Source organism: Dromaius novaehollandiae, chromosome Z, assembly GCF_036370855.1.
Source record: "Dromaius novaehollandiae isolate bDroNov1 chromosome Z, bDroNov1.hap1, whole genome shotgun sequence".
NCBI classification, from domain to species: Eukaryota; Metazoa; Chordata; class Aves; order Casuariiformes; family Dromaiidae; genus Dromaius; species Dromaius novaehollandiae.
Genome location: NC_088132.1, coordinates 17,327,470 through 17,346,031, shown reverse-complemented (window position 1 = coordinate 17,346,031; position 18,562 = coordinate 17,327,470). Strand labels below are relative to the sequence as shown.

Below are 18,562 nucleotides of genomic sequence, written 5' to 3'. Positions count from 1 at the left end.
ATGGGTTCAAAATTACAATCATTGTTACGTCATGTTAAGATTTGATCTCTTGCATATTATTCTAGATGTATCTGCGTTCAGTATCTTTTATTTTCATGCCCATCACTTAGTACTGTGGGATCTTTACTGAACTATGTCATCAGTTTTTTATTAGCATCCTGAATAATTTTGGATTTTTGATCAGGATATTTGTCACCTCCCTATTCATCTCTTTCTAAATCAACTATGAATAAGTTGAAATGCTAGCGTCCCAGGACAGGTCTTTATACTGTAGAATACAGCATCCTATTAGATGACCTTTCTCCATAGCGAAAACTGACCATTTATCTTTTTTCCTTTATTTTAATGAAGTATTTGCCTGTGTGGACTTTTTTCACTTATTCCACTGGAAATTAGTTTAAGCACTTTGGTTTGGAGACCATATCAAAAACTTCTTGGAAATCTGAGATCAGCTAAATCTTCCTCTTTTATACTCTCAGACTTAAATGATAGGAAGAAGTGCTTATTATGACAATACCCATATTTCTGAACTTAATTTTGAACTTAGCTTTGGAACTCATTTGCCTGCTCAAAAGGCTAGGGAAGGGTAGCAGTCCTGACCTCCTGGAGACTATAATCTCTGTGTGAGGAAACTACCTAAAATTGAATGGTGAATGTTAGTTTGTTCTCTCTGTCTTTCTCTGTTTCTTCGTCGTACCAAGTTCACCTCAGACTTCCTAGAACTGAGCTGCTGACAATTCGTTCTAGTCTGACACAATTGCTACCATAAAATCTCAGGAGCCTGAATATTTAACTTCTGGTTCAGCAAGGTAATTATAAAGTATATTGATACTGAAATCCTAACTTTTGTTAGGTTGAAGAGAGAATAAACCCTACATCAGTGATGTCATGCAAAAGGATCCACAGTGTTCCTCAGTAAGTGGAATTCCCAAGAACTATTAACGTAGGTGTATCTGAAATTCATCCATTGCCATTAAGTATTGTGTTACAAGCTTTGGCCCATGAGTACTTTTTCTCAGTCTGAAGTGAAATTAGGATGAAATTTATTACAGAGATTATTTTGTTATCATCCATGTTACTGCTTCTCATTTTTCATACAAGATATCATAAAATATTGACTCTTAAACTGAAGTGACGTTCTCTCCTGGGCTGGCCAGATGTAGGCATAGCTCAGAAGTATTGGTGTTGTCCACGCCATTTATTCAACCTATTTTGTAGCAGTGTTTATTCTAAACAGCTGTTTGGTAAAATTAGATCTTTAATGCAAAACCTCTCAGATCATGTTATGAAGAAATGTTCTTTTAGCTATCCTTACTTGAAGGCTTAGTGGCAAAGATGTTAAATTATACTATTTTAAAGTCATGCTGTTAATCTTTCATTGATGTAAAAAGTGTATGTTATTGAGACTTCTGTTATCATTATTCCATATCTGCATGGCAGGTAGGTGCAAAATGAAGAGAAAGCCTAGCATAGACAGTATGAATTTTAGAGCAGTAGTCAAAAAGAGAAGGTTGTGTGACAGGGTTTGTTGCTGGCAGGAAGCCTAGTCTTTGTGTTAGACCCATAAAGAGGTAACAGAAGAGGGTGTGTAATGCTTAAGGGTAGAGTGATGTCACTGTCACCCAGAGTTGGACTATTTTGAAGTTTAATATATGACACTATGGCTTTGCTGCTGCTAGTTACCAAATAATGTCTGCACTTGTTAATAACAGGTTCAGGACTGCTTCACTTCATACATGTTTCTTTTCAAGTATTGACCATCTTAGAGAAAGTAGAGATGTCTCACTAGCTTCCTCTGCAGAGCAGATGTTAAGAAGTCAGCTAGGGCTTTTGCTCTGAAAGAAGCTTGATCAGCTGCTTTACTTTCTTTCCTATCAGCCTCATTTGCATTTGGTGCCCCCTCGTGGAAAAAATTTTGGAATTACTCTTACACAGCACACAGCAGCTGTCTGCTTTATTGCCTTGCTGCCTGATCAGTAACTTCTGTGTCCAGTGGCTGCAAATGCAACCCAGCAAGACCTTTACATTTCTGCTGTACTGTTAAAACTACCGCAGACACAGTAGACAGTATAGACCACAGTGCATTCCACCAGTGGACTGGGATCCTTGTATATTTCTTTGCAGCGTGCTTGCATAGTAAAATATTGATATTTCACTGCAAGCAGAGAAAATATGCAGGTGCTGAGATAGACTGATTTGTTCTTTTGTTAGCTTTTGAAGTTTTACTGTAACTAACATTTATCTTAGCATCTATATGAGACATCAGATAGGGGCCGTAATGCAGTTTTTCTTATAAAGTGTCTTACCATCAACTATTTAGTGCAGCTAAGGTTTAATAACTTATTTACTTAATGAACTAGTTGTAAATTCATCCCTGAAAGAGAATCATATTAGAGAAATGTTTCAGTATCCTCACTCAATAAGTTTTGGTTTTTTTTTTTAAAGAAAGGGTACACTTGCTGTCTTTAAGTGTGGTGGAGGTCATTGTAAAAGTCTGGAAACATCCTGACCTCTATTTTGCTAATTAACAGCAACAAAAACCTACGTTTATTTAGTAAAAAAAAATGTATTTTTTAAAAAATCAGCTATATAGAAAATATAAGCAGCCTTCCTAAACTTTTTAGCTATAGCCAAAATATTTCAGGCTAAGATCTGTTTTGGATAAAATACAGAAGAAAAAGCTTTGGAATTCAGCTGAAAATAGAGTGGGAAGTACACTTTAGGATATTTTTTCCTTTCATTTGCTATATGTATGGAAGCTGATTACCGTTTTAAAAAAGGAGTGTGAAAATAAAAAAAAAATCCTTTAATGTGAATACCTGAAATAATGTTGTGGAAAAGCAGTCCTAAATGTGAGTTTAGCAGCAGACGAAACTTGATTCTGGTAATGGGTATTCTGACACTGCTGCTTGTATGTTTTTTTTTTTCCCCCCTCCAAGGAAAACTGAGTTGCAGCCTTTAGTGCAAGTGGCACTTTGCCAGTAAACATTCACTCAGGCTCCCTTTAGAAAACTCTGATAATGAATTGCAGCTGAGGATAACCAGCAGCCCCTTAAGATTTTTATAATTACTTATGCTTTAGACCCTGCTTCTTTTTCCTTTTAAGGTTTGCCTTATTCCTAAATCTGCTCATGGTACAAATCCAGCAAGTGCACAAATGGCAGGGATGAAGATTCAGCCAATTGAAGTGGATAAAAATGGGAGCATTGACGTCGCCCATTTAAAAGCAATGGTGAGTATTTAATCAGCTTTAATGTTCAAGACAGGAACATTCCTTCTCCTCTACAGGTAGTAGCGTTGGCAGCTGAATCAGATTTTTTCCTGAGGAAAAATAGGACAAAAAAATAGTGAATACATGCCTGAAAAGGATAAGTAATTCCTTCCTTTTTTGCTAACTCAGACACAGGCCTTGTGACACTTGTAATCTGTGGATCTTTTGTGCAGGAGTGGCTGAGCAAGTCTTTTTACACAGTAGGCTCTTTTACAGCAGAGCTTTTTCTTCTGCATTCAGTATCTGAAATGAATGAAGCATGTTCATGAGTCTCAAACATTTGCAGTTGCACTTTAGCCTTCACTTAGAGAAGCTCAGGCCCACCTCTGCTGGGGGAAATGTTGCTAGGCAATTTTTTTTGGCTTTTTTGAGTAGAATGGCTGCAGGTGAATCTTGGGAATCCAAGGGATTAGCTGGATGCATTTCTAAAAATACCTATTTGAGCAGGCTCCTATGGTAATGCTAGAACTGTATTGCAGAAAGTAGGGGGATGGTTACTTGATCACATTACCTTTGAACGCTAAATGTTGAACTTAGCTTGTTTTAAAGTCTCTCAGAAGTGATCATACCTGCATCTTTCTGTATCACGCCTTCTTCCTCAGTTTATATTCTGGCTTGTTAAGAAATCCAATTTTTTTTTTCCATAGAGATTGCTGAAGGGAAGTGGTCAGTATCTTTTGCTGTTGGTGACTTACATTACCTGCTGACAGACTTGCTCCTCACCTGTAAAACACTTGATAGGCTTAACTGCACGTCTTTGTTAAGATCCTCCATTAAGACGCTTTATGAGGTTCAGTGATCCTGTCCTCTGTCTTCCCCCCACCCCCCAGGTGGATAAACATAAGGAGAACCTGGCAGCCATCATGATCACGTACCCCTCTACCAACGGCGTGTTCGAAGAGGAGATTGGAGACGTGTGTGATCTGATTCACAAACATGGAGGCCAGGTTTACTTAGACGGAGCAAATATGAATGCCCAGGTATGAAAGCTATTACATAGATTTGTTACAATTGGGACTGTACTTTCTCTGTAATAAATAACAGTGCTCAGTTCAGACCATAGCATAGCTTCATCACAAGATTATACAGTGTTTGGGTGAGGGAGGTGAAGTTTCCAAGAATAGTAGTAAAAATTGGATGGTGAAATAGCTCTTTAATTATCTGAGCTTTCCTCTAAATCTGTTACAAGATTTATAAAATCTGTTATAAAAAAAAAAATTCACTGAAAATAGTAATGGGAATTTTAAATTTCTTAGTCTGCTTAATCCTTTTCGAAAATATTCTTTACATATGAATAAGAATTTCTAAAGCAAAAAATACTGTGTTTGCCTCAATTCTTATTTATGAAACATCATGTTAAAGGAAAATAGAAAGGCGTATAACACCTCTTACAGCCTAGTTTTCTTAAATGCAGTAACAGATCTTAAAGCTTTAAATGGCAGTAGTATTTAGGGGATCAGTTTGAATGTGAAGAGCTTTTCGAGACAGAGAATGTCCTTCACAGGTGGGTCTGTGTCGTCCTGGGGATTATGGCTCCGATGTCTCTCACTTAAACCTTCACAAAACGTTTTGCATTCCCCATGGGGGAGGAGGACCTGGAATGGGACCAATAGGAGTGTGAGTATCTTTTTACTAGGTTTTCTAGAATAAAAACAAACTCAGTGAGTCTTGGTTGGCAGTTCACTTAAGTATGTGAGAGCTGTACTGTTGTTTATAAGCTTTTGTTTTTGGTCAGGTTGGTCCTATCCTGATCCGCTGAATCACAAGTTTGCATGTACTCCCAAGCCCTGCTTTTGTGCTTGCCCTTTGCTATGTACAGTACATCTGGCTCAGCAGCCTGTTTTCTGTGTAGGTGCAGAAATGTTCTGTGGGCTTTGAGAACTGATATTGTACATAGTCCTGAATGCGAAAATGGTGCGTGAGGAGCATATAAACAGGAATCTATCCTATAGGGCAATCCTACTCCTTTAAAAATCGTTTTGATTTTGATATCTGGATGAATAGATTGAAAACTGAGTACCATTCTCCATTGTCACCAGCTGTGCTACTATACTTGCTGTTGAAGAAGACGTAGACTAGAGTCTCTGGTGGACTTCCTTTGGAAGGAAGCTGAGCTGTCCAGGAATGATAACACAGAAGCACATATTAAAGTTCTAAAATCAGTGTTGTTGGGTTTTTTGTTCATTTGTTTGCTTTTTTGTTTTAGGAAGAAACATTTGGCTCCCTACTTGCCCACCCATCCTGTCATCAAAATGCAGATGGATAAGGATGCATGTCCTTTGGGTACTGTCAGTGCTGCACCGTGGGGTTCCAGTGCTATATTGCCTATATCTTGGGTGTATATCAAGGTGGGTAGACTTTTCTAAGGAGTATGAGCTGAGGGTCTGTTTCTGTTTAAGTGGGTCTAAAGACCCTATCACTGGAATCACATAAACAATCTAAGAGTAACTCTTTATATGCTGTTTGCACAGACTGTAATACATCTGAAGATGGTGATCATAGTGACAGATCACATAGATCCTTTGAAGTTCCTCGTTTTGCACTATAGAACAACCTATTGCCATCAGCAGGGCAATAATAAGAATAATAGAACAATGTACTGCCATCAGTGGGGCTGTGACTGTTGCAATTACCAATATAGAATGGATGGCAATACAATTGCTGTAAATATGCAGCCTGTTTGATTCCTCTTGTCTCTTGTCTGTAAGATTTCTTGAGGCCTGGATGCTAAGCCCACAAGACAGAAAGCTGCAGTTGGGCTTGCCTCTCCACTGTCTCTGACTTGAAAGTTTTCATATTTGAAGAGCTGCTTGGAAATTAGTGTTTTTCCTAGAATATTTTTGGCTGTATGCTGCAGTAGTGTTATGTGACCTGTGTAATATTTAACTTTTGAAAATCCGTTTAAAAAGAGAATAACTTGAATTCCAGGAGATTTTACTGAATTTGGAAAATGAACTTAGTTTTGACTGTGGATGTGTGACAACTTGATCATGATCTAAGTAATTTTGTAATGATTTGCAGTCTGCTAAGTCTAAATATTTGGTAACATACATGGAAGTATTCAGCCGAAAGAGATGGATGTAGACTCAAATCCTATTTCTGAAGAGGGTATTCTAGGGTTCTGCACAGTGTTTAAAGCTTTCAGTGAGAGAAAGAGTTGCAATAGTGAACTTCAGGGCAATGCCATTCAGAATGTCTCGTAATCATTTTGATACCTGCCCTGGAAACACCCAATCCTGGCAAACCAGTTCTCTCTGGATTTGAAAGTAGCAGGTATCAGCTGCTACAACTTCTGTGGCTACAAAATACCACAGTTCCTATTACAGAATATTCAAGCTGGTAAATTTGAAAAGAAGCTGTTTCTTCACAATGCAAAGTACCATCTGTTTAGACTTTCCCATCTGAAGGGACTATCTTGAAGGCTGTTCTGCTATTCTTCTCTGCCAACTTAACTTCTAGGTTTAGTGTTAGGAAATCCAGATACAGCTCAATGCCAGCACTTTATGCCATGGTTTAACAAAGAAGTAAGTATACTCCTGTGTTCATTTGGCTCTGAATTTTGTTAATATACAGTGTCATCCACAGCACCAGCAAGCAGAATTTGAATTGCTGGGATAATTTGTACATACAGTAAAAATAGCTTTTGGGGCACCTCTGTGGACTGCTTTTCCCCTGGGGAGAAAGAGATGGTGACAGGCAGGATGTACAGCACTTTGAGGTTGATGAAATTTGTGAGTTTTTCACTTCAAAGCTGTTTAGTTTGAGGAAAGGTTTGGATTGTTTGCTCATTTGTTTTAAGCAAATACTCTTGTGTAATAAGCAGTCTTATAAGCCATGTGTACCCAAGCTACTGGAGTTGCACTGAAGTAATGCTCATTGCTTTTCTCTTAGTGTAGTATGGAGAAGTTAAGTATAATAGTTGCATGACTGCCTTATAATTAGTCAGATGAGGTAAGATGCTGTTGCCTATCATGTTTGCCCATTACTAGAACATACTTAGCTTGCTTGGGGTTTTCAGATCTGTTTCTTTGTATTATTCCTCTTTCAGACAATGGGAGGAAAGGGTCTTAAACATGCTTCTGAGATTGCTATATTAAATGCAAACTATATGGCAAAGAGGCTAGAGAAGCACTACAAAATCCTTTTCAGAGGAGTAAAAGGCAAGTACTGAACACTTTGTTTTCTGCTGACAGAGATGACTTTTTTCTAACTTTTAATGTGAAAGTTGGATGGTAATACAGTCTCTTGTTTAATACTGTGTGGCAGCTGAGTCTCAGCATTCTCCTGATGCAGCTCAAGGAGAGAAATAACCTGCCGCACTGGTTGTGTAGAGGTATCACAAGGGAACTGAGAGATGCAGAAGTAGAAGAAAAAAGTGCTGATTTGTATTCAGATGAAATGATGACGTAAAATAGAATGAACTTCTGCATCAGATTTTTCTCCTTAGAGTCTATTAGCAGATTAAAAAAAGAGTGGAAAAAGGGGAAGCTGCAGTGTCGAGACCTCCAAATATCTCACAACCAAAGGCACAATAATTAAAATTTGAAGTAATTTCTGGACTTGTACTTTTCCTTGCACACATTTTCTCTAAAAGATGCAAAATTTCTCTCCTCATTCCCACCCCTTTTTCCTTCAGAAGGGGGAGAAAATGCCTTTAGCAATGCAAAGTACTTTAGCAGCATTCTAGTTCCTAAAGTCTATGCAAACCTTTCTTGAATGTGTTCCAGCTGTGGTCCCTCTGTCTTATTCAGTATTTTTGTCCTGCTTTAAGAGATGAAAGAATTACCTATTAATATAGACTGTTGTAACTATCACAGCATACTATTTGACTTTTGCTGAAGTTGAGTGGCACCAAAAAGCTCTAAATCCAATATGTATGTTATTCAGAGTGTGCATGTCTTAGCCTTAAGGGACTACATGTTGGCTGAATCTGCAGGTTGTATTTTAAGAGACTATACTATTTCCTCATGGAAGTAAATGAAGTTGCAAATTTTGAAAGGTTCAGTACTGAAATAAAACCAGGTTCTTCTGACTAATGGATGTAAGTTTAGATGAATCTGCCTGTAGCCTCTCTATAATGCCAGATTTGAGCTCCTCTCCTGCATAATGTGAAACCGATTCTCTTCTACACTACTAATTTGAGAGAAAACCTGGGACCCAAAGGGTGCTAATAAATCTAATTATTTTTCAGTGTATTTGTAAATATTACAGTCTGCTTTGAGCCCTCTTTCCCAGTTCTGATCTTAGAAAATGAGGCCTTTTCTTATACTGGGACTCAGAAATGGCTAATCTTCAAATACTGAATTGTATCTTCTACCTATTAGTTTCTCAAGTTTGAGTTTTCTCCTGAGTATATATTTCTTAATTGTCTTTCTTCCCTGTTCTCCACCAAACCCCTGAGAATAGACTGGTAGACTACAGTGTTCTCCCAGAAAGTAAGCACGGTACACCTTTTTTTTTTTTAATTTATTTTTACAGGTTATGTAGCCCATGAATTCATTTTGGATACAAGACCTTTCAAAAAAACAGCAAATATTGAAGCTGTAGATCTTGCTAAGAGACTTCAGGATTATGGTGAGACAAAGGATTTCTTTTTTCTTTTTTAAAATAGCAGGTTAAGTGAGAATTTCTTAAACCTCTTTTAAAGGGTACCAAAAACATTCCAGTCCCGTGCTTCTGGATCATGAATCTGCCATGATAACCTCAGGAGTGTCTGTCTTTGGAGATATTTAAAAGCCATCTGGACAGTCCTGCACAACCTGCTCTAGGTGACCCTGCTTGAGCAAGGGAGTTATACTAGATCTCCAGAGGTGCCTTCCAACACCAACCGTTCTGTGATTCTGTGTACTCATGTTCATTAAGGGCTTAGAGAGCTATTTGCATCAGCTGAGTGATAGTAACTACTTATGAGTCTGCTGCTACCTCCCCATTTCTGTAAATTGCCCTCTCAAATTTGTGATGACATGATGCACAGCAATTTGTGCAAGTGGGTTGGAACCAAGATTCTAACATCAGACATGCATAGAAAATAAACAAAAAAGCTTTTGAAGTAGGATAATGGGATTTGAACACCTGCTTCATCATACAGCCTAGGTAGACGTGTTCCCCCTGGGGTGGGCACTCCAGAGATGCCCTCTGTTACCTGTTTATACTTGTTCTGAGGCATCTGATTGATTGATCCTGGTGACTGGAAAAGATGAACCATTGAACTGCTTGATTCCAGTTGACCCTACAACTATGCTTCTAACTTATTATGAGTAAAAGCTGTTTAACTGGGTAGTAAAACACTATCCAGTGTTTTAATACCTTGTCTGTGAAATAATCAAAAAGTCTTGATAGCAAAAAAATCCTCCCTGATCTTTGTAGAGGGCTGCTACAGTCTTGAATGGAACGGACCACTTTAAACAAACCTTTCCATACATATGAAGGTGAGTTATCTGGATAAATTAAAGTTTCATCCCCTGCAACCTGACTAAAAGTGTCACAAGGCTGTAATTAGCAGTAGTGCAGGAAGGGAATCATGAGAGAAGACCACCTTTTCTTTTTATATTACCACTTGCACAAATCTACACTTTGCCACTCAGTCATGAGAAGGTGAAGTTACAAACACTTTTATTGAAGTGAGCAGAAGGGGACAGGAATCACCTTGGGAAGAAGTATTTTGCGCTGAAAATTAACAAAGCTAGAAAGTGCAGGTTTTAAGAGCATATCATGAAATCATAACTCTGTCATAAATAGCATAATAGACTAATGCTTCAAGGTTCAAAACTAAGATATTTGAACAGTCTCTCACATCTGTAACTACACTGCCAACCCATATGTTCTGTCCTGTAAAGAGTCCCCTAACAGAAAGGACTAAATTTGTGAATCAATGATAGATAATGCTTATATAAAATCATAACCTGTTGTCAGTGACTGGATTTCTTTTAATCAGGTTTTCATGCTCCAACCATGTCCTGGCCAGTGGCAGGAACACTTATGATTGAACCAACAGAGTCTGAAGACAAGGCAGAGCTGGATAGATTTTGTGATGCAATGATCAATATTCGACAGGAAATTGCTGAAATAGAGGAGGGCAGGATGGACCCCCAAGTTAACCCACTAAAGGTAAGATATGTAGATCGAGTCGTCAATATAACTTAGCCTTTGAGACCACTTTCTAGTCTTCCAATACTCTGCAAAAAATAACTGTGTTGCAAAAGTTGGCATGAACATCGCCAGGTTGAATGTCACAAGCATGAATGGTAGTTAAGGATCCCATACTAATTTGTTCCTGAAATTTTAGTTTTCTAAAAACTTTTCAAAATTTGAATTTTGATTCTCTCCCCTGCCAAGTCAAAAGTCTAGCCTCTACTGAGAGACTGCAGAAAGTTATTTAAGGAAGCATATGATCTATATATCTGTTTCAGGGTCTTCTCAAAGTGATGAAGAGATGCTTATTTATCTGATTTAAGAAGGGAGGGTGAACAACCTTAAAAGCAACTGTAAAATAAAAATTTAAACAATTATTTTAGCAATTGTAGCACAAAAAGGCTATTAGCACAATTTTCACAGTAACTGTTCTAACGTTGCACTGTATTTTCAAGTACTGCGGGATTTTTAGTAAAAAGCTGGATGCATATTCAGATGTCAGATAGTAATATTTTTAGCCAAATTCAAAAATCTAGATTCTGTCTTGCTTCCTGTTTTAGATATCTTTTTTTTTCCCCAGATACACTATAGTCTCAAGAGAACCTCTAGGCATTAAACTCAATTATTTGTATGTAGTAATATGGATTTGAAGGAGGGTTCACACTAACAGTCAATTGAACTCAGTGTCTTAACATCTTCCTGCCGTAGATGTCACCACATACTCTGAACTGTATCACTTCTTCAAAGTGGGATCGTCCTTATTCCAGAGAAGTAGCAGCCTTCCCACTGGTGAGTAAATGATGGAAACTTAATGATCTGGTAATATGTAAATTTGCCATCTGCTCTGTGGTTTTCTGGGCTGTTGTAGAACTAATCTGATAGGACTAACAACTTTCGAGCCTTTTTAATGTTACTGAATTTTTAGAAGTGTGTAAGCTCTACAGCAGTCCTACTAGTTTTGTTTTTCAAGTTAAGAAAAAAAAATCTTTAAAAATAAGTCTCTACACATAGAGTACAAACTTTGATTTCTAAATCTCAGTGTTTAAATGTTGGATATTCTTGTTGGAAAGAGAGTTAGAATTCCAGTCGGTTCAGAGCCTCCCAAAACCAGCCCACATCATGTTCAAGGCTCTACTCCAAAGAACTTAAATGAAGGTTTGACAAGATGCAAGGGCCACGTGGGACAAACAACACTGATGTGAGCCAGCTACAACTAAAGGCCAGATTGGAACTGGACACTGGACATGTCAAACATCTTCAGAGAACTATCCAAAATTGCTTCCAGAATATTAACAGCTGATTTAGAACTTAACTATATGTGTAACTTTTCTCATTTGAAACCAAATTGTGTCATCACCTTTATTGCTATTTACTGTTTCAAAGAATTTAATTGCACTGTGAACTTTGCCCAATATACATTATCTGAAAGGGAGAAAAGCAAGGTGGCACTTCCTTGTGAGACTTGCTGTCTCTTCCCCTTTTCCTTGGTTCCTATCTGTTAGCCAGTTATTCATAGGACACAGTTTGTTTGTTTTTTAAATTCCATGATAACTGCTTCTTTGTAAGCCTTTTTTTGGAAGACATGGTTACATTCTTTGAGAATCTAAATATTGTTTTGACTGCCAACCCTATTCCACATCCTTGTTAAATTTCAGGGATTGCAAATAGCTTTGAGGTACGACTTCCCTTTAAAAATCCACTTTAGCATTTTTCATTCTTAAACTAGCATCTATTACACTTGCACAAATTTTCTTGGTATGATAGATAAAATAACTAGCCAATTCTTTTTCTGTATTTAGCCTTTTGTGAAGCCTGAAAGCAAGTTTTGGCCCACAATTGCTCGCATTGATGACATATATGGAGATCAACATCTGGTTTGTACCTGCCCACCAATGGAAGCTTATGAATCTCCCTTTTCTGAACAGAAGAGAGCAGCTTCGTAATGCTGCCTCCAGCTGCCTGGATTTCTGAGTCCATCAGGATGGCTTTTTTGTCCCAGACCTGATAGGAGATTTATATACTGTGTATATTTTGGGTAATCTCTACAGTTTTTAATTGAATCACTGCTCAGTTAAAATGTAAATACAATCAGTGTATTAGGTGTAAGCAAAATGTGTTAGTTCCACAGCAGTTAATGTTAAAGTTGCCTTGATTCAAGCTAAAGTTTTAACAATTAACATACATAGAATTTTCAAAACGGTATGGAAAATATGTTGCAAAAAAAAGTAAAATAAATGCAGATGCATAAGGCAATAGCAATGAATATTAACTGCAGGAGTAATTGTTTATATTTTGTAAAAACAGATGAAGTAGATTGTTCAGTTTACTTCACTGATTACCACCAGCCTTGCTAGTGTTAATATTTCTTACCTGTTTTTTTAACTACCAGTGTTAGTATTGCAATAAAAATTGGTCAGTTTTAAGTGTTGTCACATTTTGGGTCTTAACTTTTGAAGTAGATTTATGTAACAGCAGTATGAAAATAAAGCCTGTTTTAAGTTCTGATTTGTCAGAACTGCCACAGTAATACTAGATACTACACAAAGTAAAATACTGTCTACACTGTCAAATACTGTAAAATACTGAGTTTAACATTATGGATTTGTGTTTCTCATGAGCTAGCTACAATGATCAATCTTACTTTTTTCTATATCACATCAATTTTTCCTTGTAGTTCCTCTAAAAATCATCAAACAGCTTTTCTAACATAATCTGAACTGTCTAGTTTGAGCTAACTTGTCTAAGTATGCTTCTTCCATGATATTTCAAACCTCTTATTTTGAATAGTGGCTTTAGTTTAGGCACTGTACTCACCTTGCCTTGTTTTGACATTTAAGTCTATGGCTTGTGTAAAAACTATTTCAAATTTTCACTCTGGCCCTCCAAGAAGACCAACAGAGCATTCTGAGACCAGAGTCCTGCTGCTAAACATAATGCTATATTCACTTATTAGGTATCCTAAATGCAAACCTTAAACAGGAGTATTTTATAATGTTTCCATAATTTAGCCTTAAAAGTGAAACTTAGTACATTTGACAGTAAAATAGTGTATTTGGAAGGAACGTGAGAACCCTTTTGTGCAGATCGTTAGACAAACTAACTCAGTCACATGAAGCAGGATTTTGGTGCATCAGGAAGGTACTGTAGAAACATTCAGACTGGGGAAAGCCTCCACCTTTCTACACTCTTCGAATAGTAACTATTGGAACTCTTTTTGAAGGTGTAAAGGCACATAAATGGCTGAGGGCTTTCTCTGAAGAGACACAGATGAGGCTAGTGTTTATACCACTGTTTTAAGTACTGTACTTTTGTGTCCTGTATAGTGCAGGTTTTGGAGTTGCAATTCTTTATCTACCTCATAACTTCCATACAGGAATTCAACAGAGACTGCAGATAACAGGAGAAAGGAAGGGATTTCATTAAAGGAAGGTTGGGCCAAAAACCAATTTTGATGTAAAAATCTGCATCTGGCTCCTAAGATGTCTGAATACATAGGTAAGAATAGTAGCAGATTCTACATTAGGAAATTTTACAGAAAAAGGCATTTTTGAGTAGCTGCTGATACAGCAGTAATGGGGAAGGGTATGAAATTGTGATACACCACTGCAAAGTCCACTTGTAATGTAAGGGAAGACAAGCTTTCTGAGTTGCCAGCCTAACTCCATGAAGTTTTGCCAGGCTACTTCAGTGTTTGTTATGTCAGTTTCACAGTGCCTGATTACCCCAGCCACTGAAAAGATGTTAAAAAAAAAAAAAGTTTACAGTTTTAGTACTGAAAGGAGAATTTCCCGTGGCAGACTTTAAACTGACAACTTGGCAGCTAGTGGTAGATTCATAGTAAGCTCAAAGAGATCATCCTGCATTAATACGATCCAGAAACAACTACATTTTCTAGTAAAACCAGATTCACTAACTCTTCTGAACAAGAAAAATAAAAATAAATTCTTAGTTTCTTAGCAAACATAATCTGAACTATTCACCTTCTCTACTCATCTAAAAATAAACACAGAAGTGTTCAGAAAACAAATACTGAACACTAACCATGTAAATTTAAGGCTGGGGGGGGGCATGAATTAGAAATTTTGAGAGATTTTCCTCTTCACATGATGCATTAACTCATCAGTTAATTGGTAAAAGCCATCAAATAGAAAAAAAGCACCAGAAGGTATGAAATACTTCACAGCATTCATCTGTCAAATAAAAAGTTGCAGATCTTATGGGCTTATTGCATGGATGAGTATGACTGTTACAGAGGTAAAATTACATCTGTTTTCACCATGAAGTATTGAGCTATAACTGTCAGTGCAGCCCCCCAACGACACAGGTAGCCTCTGCCTGGTGGCTGCGCCGGCCCCACTGCTTTGCCTGCTGCAGGTCCTGGGACTCCTGCTCTGGTTCGTGGACCAAGCGCTACTGCACTGCTCTCAAGTGTTCAGCAGAGATCCGATTGCTGCACCAGAGTCACTGCTGTAGAATATGTACATACCCAGTGTGTTAAATCCATGAAGATATGTTGGGTGACATTTTCTTAATTTCTTGGGAGAAGAAGGCCTTCTCTTTGAGTCAACATTGTTCTTTTTTCTTGATGAATGAGTTAGGGAATATAAACCTTCATGTTTGAAAAATAAGCAGCCCACATACAGAAAACATTTAGTAATCTGAAAACAATACCTCCTTTTTACAGGTCATGAATTAAATAAGTTGGATAATAGGGGAAAAAAAACAAAATTAGCAACTTTTCTGAATCATAAAATATTTAATAAGGTATATTTGGGGGGGAAATATATTGTATATAAAATTTCAGATCACAATATGAAGCTATTTGAACCCTCTCCAAGCTAGCACTGCCTTCAATGCTGTGTAGATGTATTGCCACTGATACAAGACCTACTAAAAGCATACAGTTTAACTAATACAGAAGTGGCTTTTTTCATATGAAATATTTTTTACACAACTAGAGTGTCTTGAATACCCTCTTTAAGTGCAAAAAACACAGATCACTTTACACTAATGCAGCAACAATGCATTCATATTGTTCTCATTAGTCATTAGTAGTCAACTTGCATAAGATACAAGAAAAAGCACAATGAAGCTCACAAAAATAGACTAAAAATCAGCCTGTTCTTGCAAAAAAATACAGCATAATGGAAGAAAAAGACAAAAAAGGATTATGCACACCACAGAATTTGCAGTTCTTTAATCCAGCTGGCTTAAGTGCTGTTTCTGTTTTTTGCTGTTTTTGTGGGTTTTTGTTTTGGTTTTTTGTTTTTTTTTGTTTTTTTTTTTTTTTGTAAATCAAACCACATGGACCAGGCACAACTAATATTCAGGAGGCAGTGTGTAGCTAAAACTTCACTGAACTTTTTATCATCCCCACAATTTATTTTCCTCTGTCCTGAGGTAGTTACAAAAACAAATCATAAATTAAGCATCAGCTAGGCCAGTTAGAGCTGAGGCTTCTTTTTTTTTTATTTAAAAACTATTTGTCAACTGGCCAAAACTACCTTTGATGTTAAAAGACAGCTGAGAATTAGAGTTCTCACTACACAAAAAAAGATGGCTATGAGGGGAAGAGGGTTAGCTGCTTCAAAATGTGACAGTATATTGAGTCCCATCAAGCTGGCTGGTCCACTGTTGAATTTCCCATGTTTGTTCTCCTGTACTGTCTATAAAGTCACTGGGAGAAGTTTGGAGGGATGTGAGCACATCATCGTCCTTTACTGTAACCAGGGAAGAACTGGTCCAGTAGTGTCTGCAGTATCTTGTTGGGAACCATGGTGTAGCCCTTTCCCAGGTCATAGCGGCAGGCAGGGCAAGTGAAGACTTCAGCTCTGAAGGAGCGCTGTAAACAACTCTAGGACATACAAAGACAAAGAAGTATATTGTCAGAACTTTGCTTTATATTGACAGCTTAACCATCAAAAACTAAGCAATTATTATAAACCAAAGACACAACTGCCTGTACTTCCAGAAAAAGGAAGTCCTTACAAAGTACTTGGGTGCCTATAGCTGCATATAGGGTTAAAATGACCTAGCAAAAGAACTCTGCTCTAGGCCAGGATGTGAAATGTGTTTCGGAAGAAGTAAGAAAGGACCACTACTGAGATTTCCCCTTCATTTCCATTAATGCCTCTCTGCGGACCAGAGCTATACGTGCAGTTTCTTTCTAGCATCCCTGTTAGATTGCAACAGTATTTCAGATCTTCAATTCAAGCCGTAGCTGAATATAAAGGTACAACTTTTATCTGACAACCTGCACCTACCTCATCTGCTAAGATTCAGTTAAGCCAGTTAAAGATGTGTAGAATAATAAAATACATTACATTCAATACAATCTCTAACATAGTGGTATCAGCATTTCCCCTTCTTTGTTAGCACAGGCTGCAGCAGATGGCTGAAGCATGCAAGTTCAATGAGAGAAATTATTCAGGGCAGATATGTGCCTAAACAGCAACACAATTTGACTAATAAACTATTCCCTAAAGCTTTAACTAGATATTATTTTCTACCTGCAAATTACTTACTGACAGCTTCAAATTCTGTGCTTTCTGAGTTTGTTGCCGTTCAGCTTTCTCTTCTCCATGGTTTTTCAATTTCCGTCACTCTAAACATTAACCCCTTTATTAACTTTTCCCTCTATGTAACAGCAATGTCTTTGAAGGAGAAATAATCATCCTGTATGTGTGCATCAGATCTCTGTTTATGATTGTCAGGGGCTATCCATAACAACAAAGCGAGTTACAGTGGATTAATATATACCTTCTTAAACAACGAATTTGTATCATGAGATACTGTACTTGGAAGATCATTAGTTTGAGTCCTTTTAGGCTTCTAGGCAGAAATGTTAGATATGACAGGCACAGTTTAAATATGCACCTTTCGGTGCATGACTCTATGCACTTGTGGTATAAAAATTAACTCTACTACAAATTGGATTTCAGACTCCTTATGTCGTATCCAACTGTTCAAGATTTTAAGATACACAACTTTTAAATTAATGTCTCTATTTAACATAACTTCTTCACCCCTCCTACTAAATATAAATTAAGCTGAGAATAATAAAATAACTTATTCCTAATAAGTCCAAATACAAAAAAAATAAGCCCAAGTATTTTTTTGTATTTACCCTGTATCCTTTCAGCAACTCAGAAGTGTAGCCCGTATTTTTCAAATCTCTTTTTATTCCTCAGCCATATAAAAATAAAATACTGTTACTATACCAGCATCTACCTCCTGGACCAAACAAATTCCTACAGTAACTCCACTAATTACAACAGAATGACAGCAATGGTCAGCTTGACTCATTATATCTGTAAGGAATTACACTAAATATGCTTCTACCTTCCACTTTTTTTTTCAACATAAAATTAAGATTACTTGAATACACAGCAATCACTAAAGGCAAACTTGTTATGTTTTCTTGCTCATAATGCTAGGCAATAATTGTCTTCCTAAAATGCACTCTGGCTCTGGTGACTGGTGTCTCAGAGCCAAGAAAAAGTACAGAGCAAGACAGAGTTCATTCTTACTTTGCAGACATTGTGGAGGCACTCTGTTGTCACTGGCTGGTAAACCAGCTCCTGGCAGCAGACACACATAAAGGATTGTTCCAGTTTCTTCAGAAAATTCTAATGTAGGGCAAAGGAATAAAAGAGTCAAACTCTATTAAAGGCGCACCCACAAATATGCAAGCCAGAATAAAAATAAAAGCATTTTTATTTTAACTAAGCTAATTTTTTTCAAACTACACTGCCCTACTTCTGTAATTACTGCACACATTTACATTACTTACAAACTTAGCTGCCAAATTCACACTGAACTTTCAGACCTAATCTGAGAAAATAAGTTGGCCCTCTGAAAATCTGGCAAATACAAACAAATTTATGAGATGCTTGTATAACACAGCTGTTACTCTTTTGCCAAACTCAGTTAGCAATGAATAAAAATATTACACAAGTACTGGAAGCTGTGAAATTCAATGGACAATGCAGTTAGACAACAGCTTTACCTTGCAAAGAGACTGCTTATACAGAAACTTTTCTACTGTCTTCAGGACTCACTCCAAGTTTCAGATTTCCTCCCAGAGCCAACCAGCATCAAGCCTATACTGATAGATATTTGTATAAAAGCATTCTCACACCCCCTGCTACTGTAATCTAT

The 18,562-nt window shown here is 37.3% G+C and overlaps 2 protein-coding genes across 4 annotated transcripts in view; one reads left to right on the top strand and one right to left on the bottom strand.

Annotated features, from left to right (window-relative positions):
• The window catches only part of GLDC (glycine decarboxylase), a 41,552-nt gene extending 29,117 nt beyond the window's left edge, over window positions 1–12,435 (top strand). Inside the window, exons 17-25 of the mRNA XM_064501262.1 lie at window positions 3,107–3,232; window positions 4,102–4,251; window positions 4,776–4,888; window positions 5,478–5,619; window positions 7,320–7,431; window positions 8,750–8,845; window positions 10,206–10,378; window positions 11,111–11,191; window positions 12,202–12,435. Of these exons, the coding sequence (XP_064357332.1) occupies window positions 3,107–3,232; window positions 4,102–4,251; window positions 4,776–4,888; window positions 5,478–5,619; window positions 7,320–7,431; window positions 8,750–8,845; window positions 10,206–10,378; window positions 11,111–11,191; window positions 12,202–12,345 (1,137 nt within the window). The 3' untranslated portion in view covers window positions 12,346–12,435. The remainder of the gene's footprint in view (window positions 1–3,106; window positions 3,233–4,101; window positions 4,252–4,775; window positions 4,889–5,477; window positions 5,620–7,319; window positions 7,432–8,749; window positions 8,846–10,205; window positions 10,379–11,110; window positions 11,192–12,201) is intronic.
• Window positions 12,436–15,138: 2,703 nt separating this feature from the next.
• The window catches only part of UHRF2 (ubiquitin like with PHD and ring finger domains 2), a 93,370-nt gene continuing 89,946 nt past the window's right edge, over window positions 15,139–18,562 (bottom strand). For all 3 annotated transcript variants that reach the window (XM_064501265.1, XM_026097455.2, XM_026097456.2), the window contains 2 exons: window positions 17,932–18,030; window positions 15,139–16,256 (listed from right to left, as the gene is read on the bottom strand). In XM_064501265.1, the coding sequence (XP_064357335.1) occupies window positions 16,228–16,256; window positions 17,932–18,030 (128 nt within the window). In that variant the 3' untranslated portion in view covers window positions 15,139–16,227. The remainder of the gene's footprint in view (window positions 16,257–17,931; window positions 18,031–18,562) is intronic.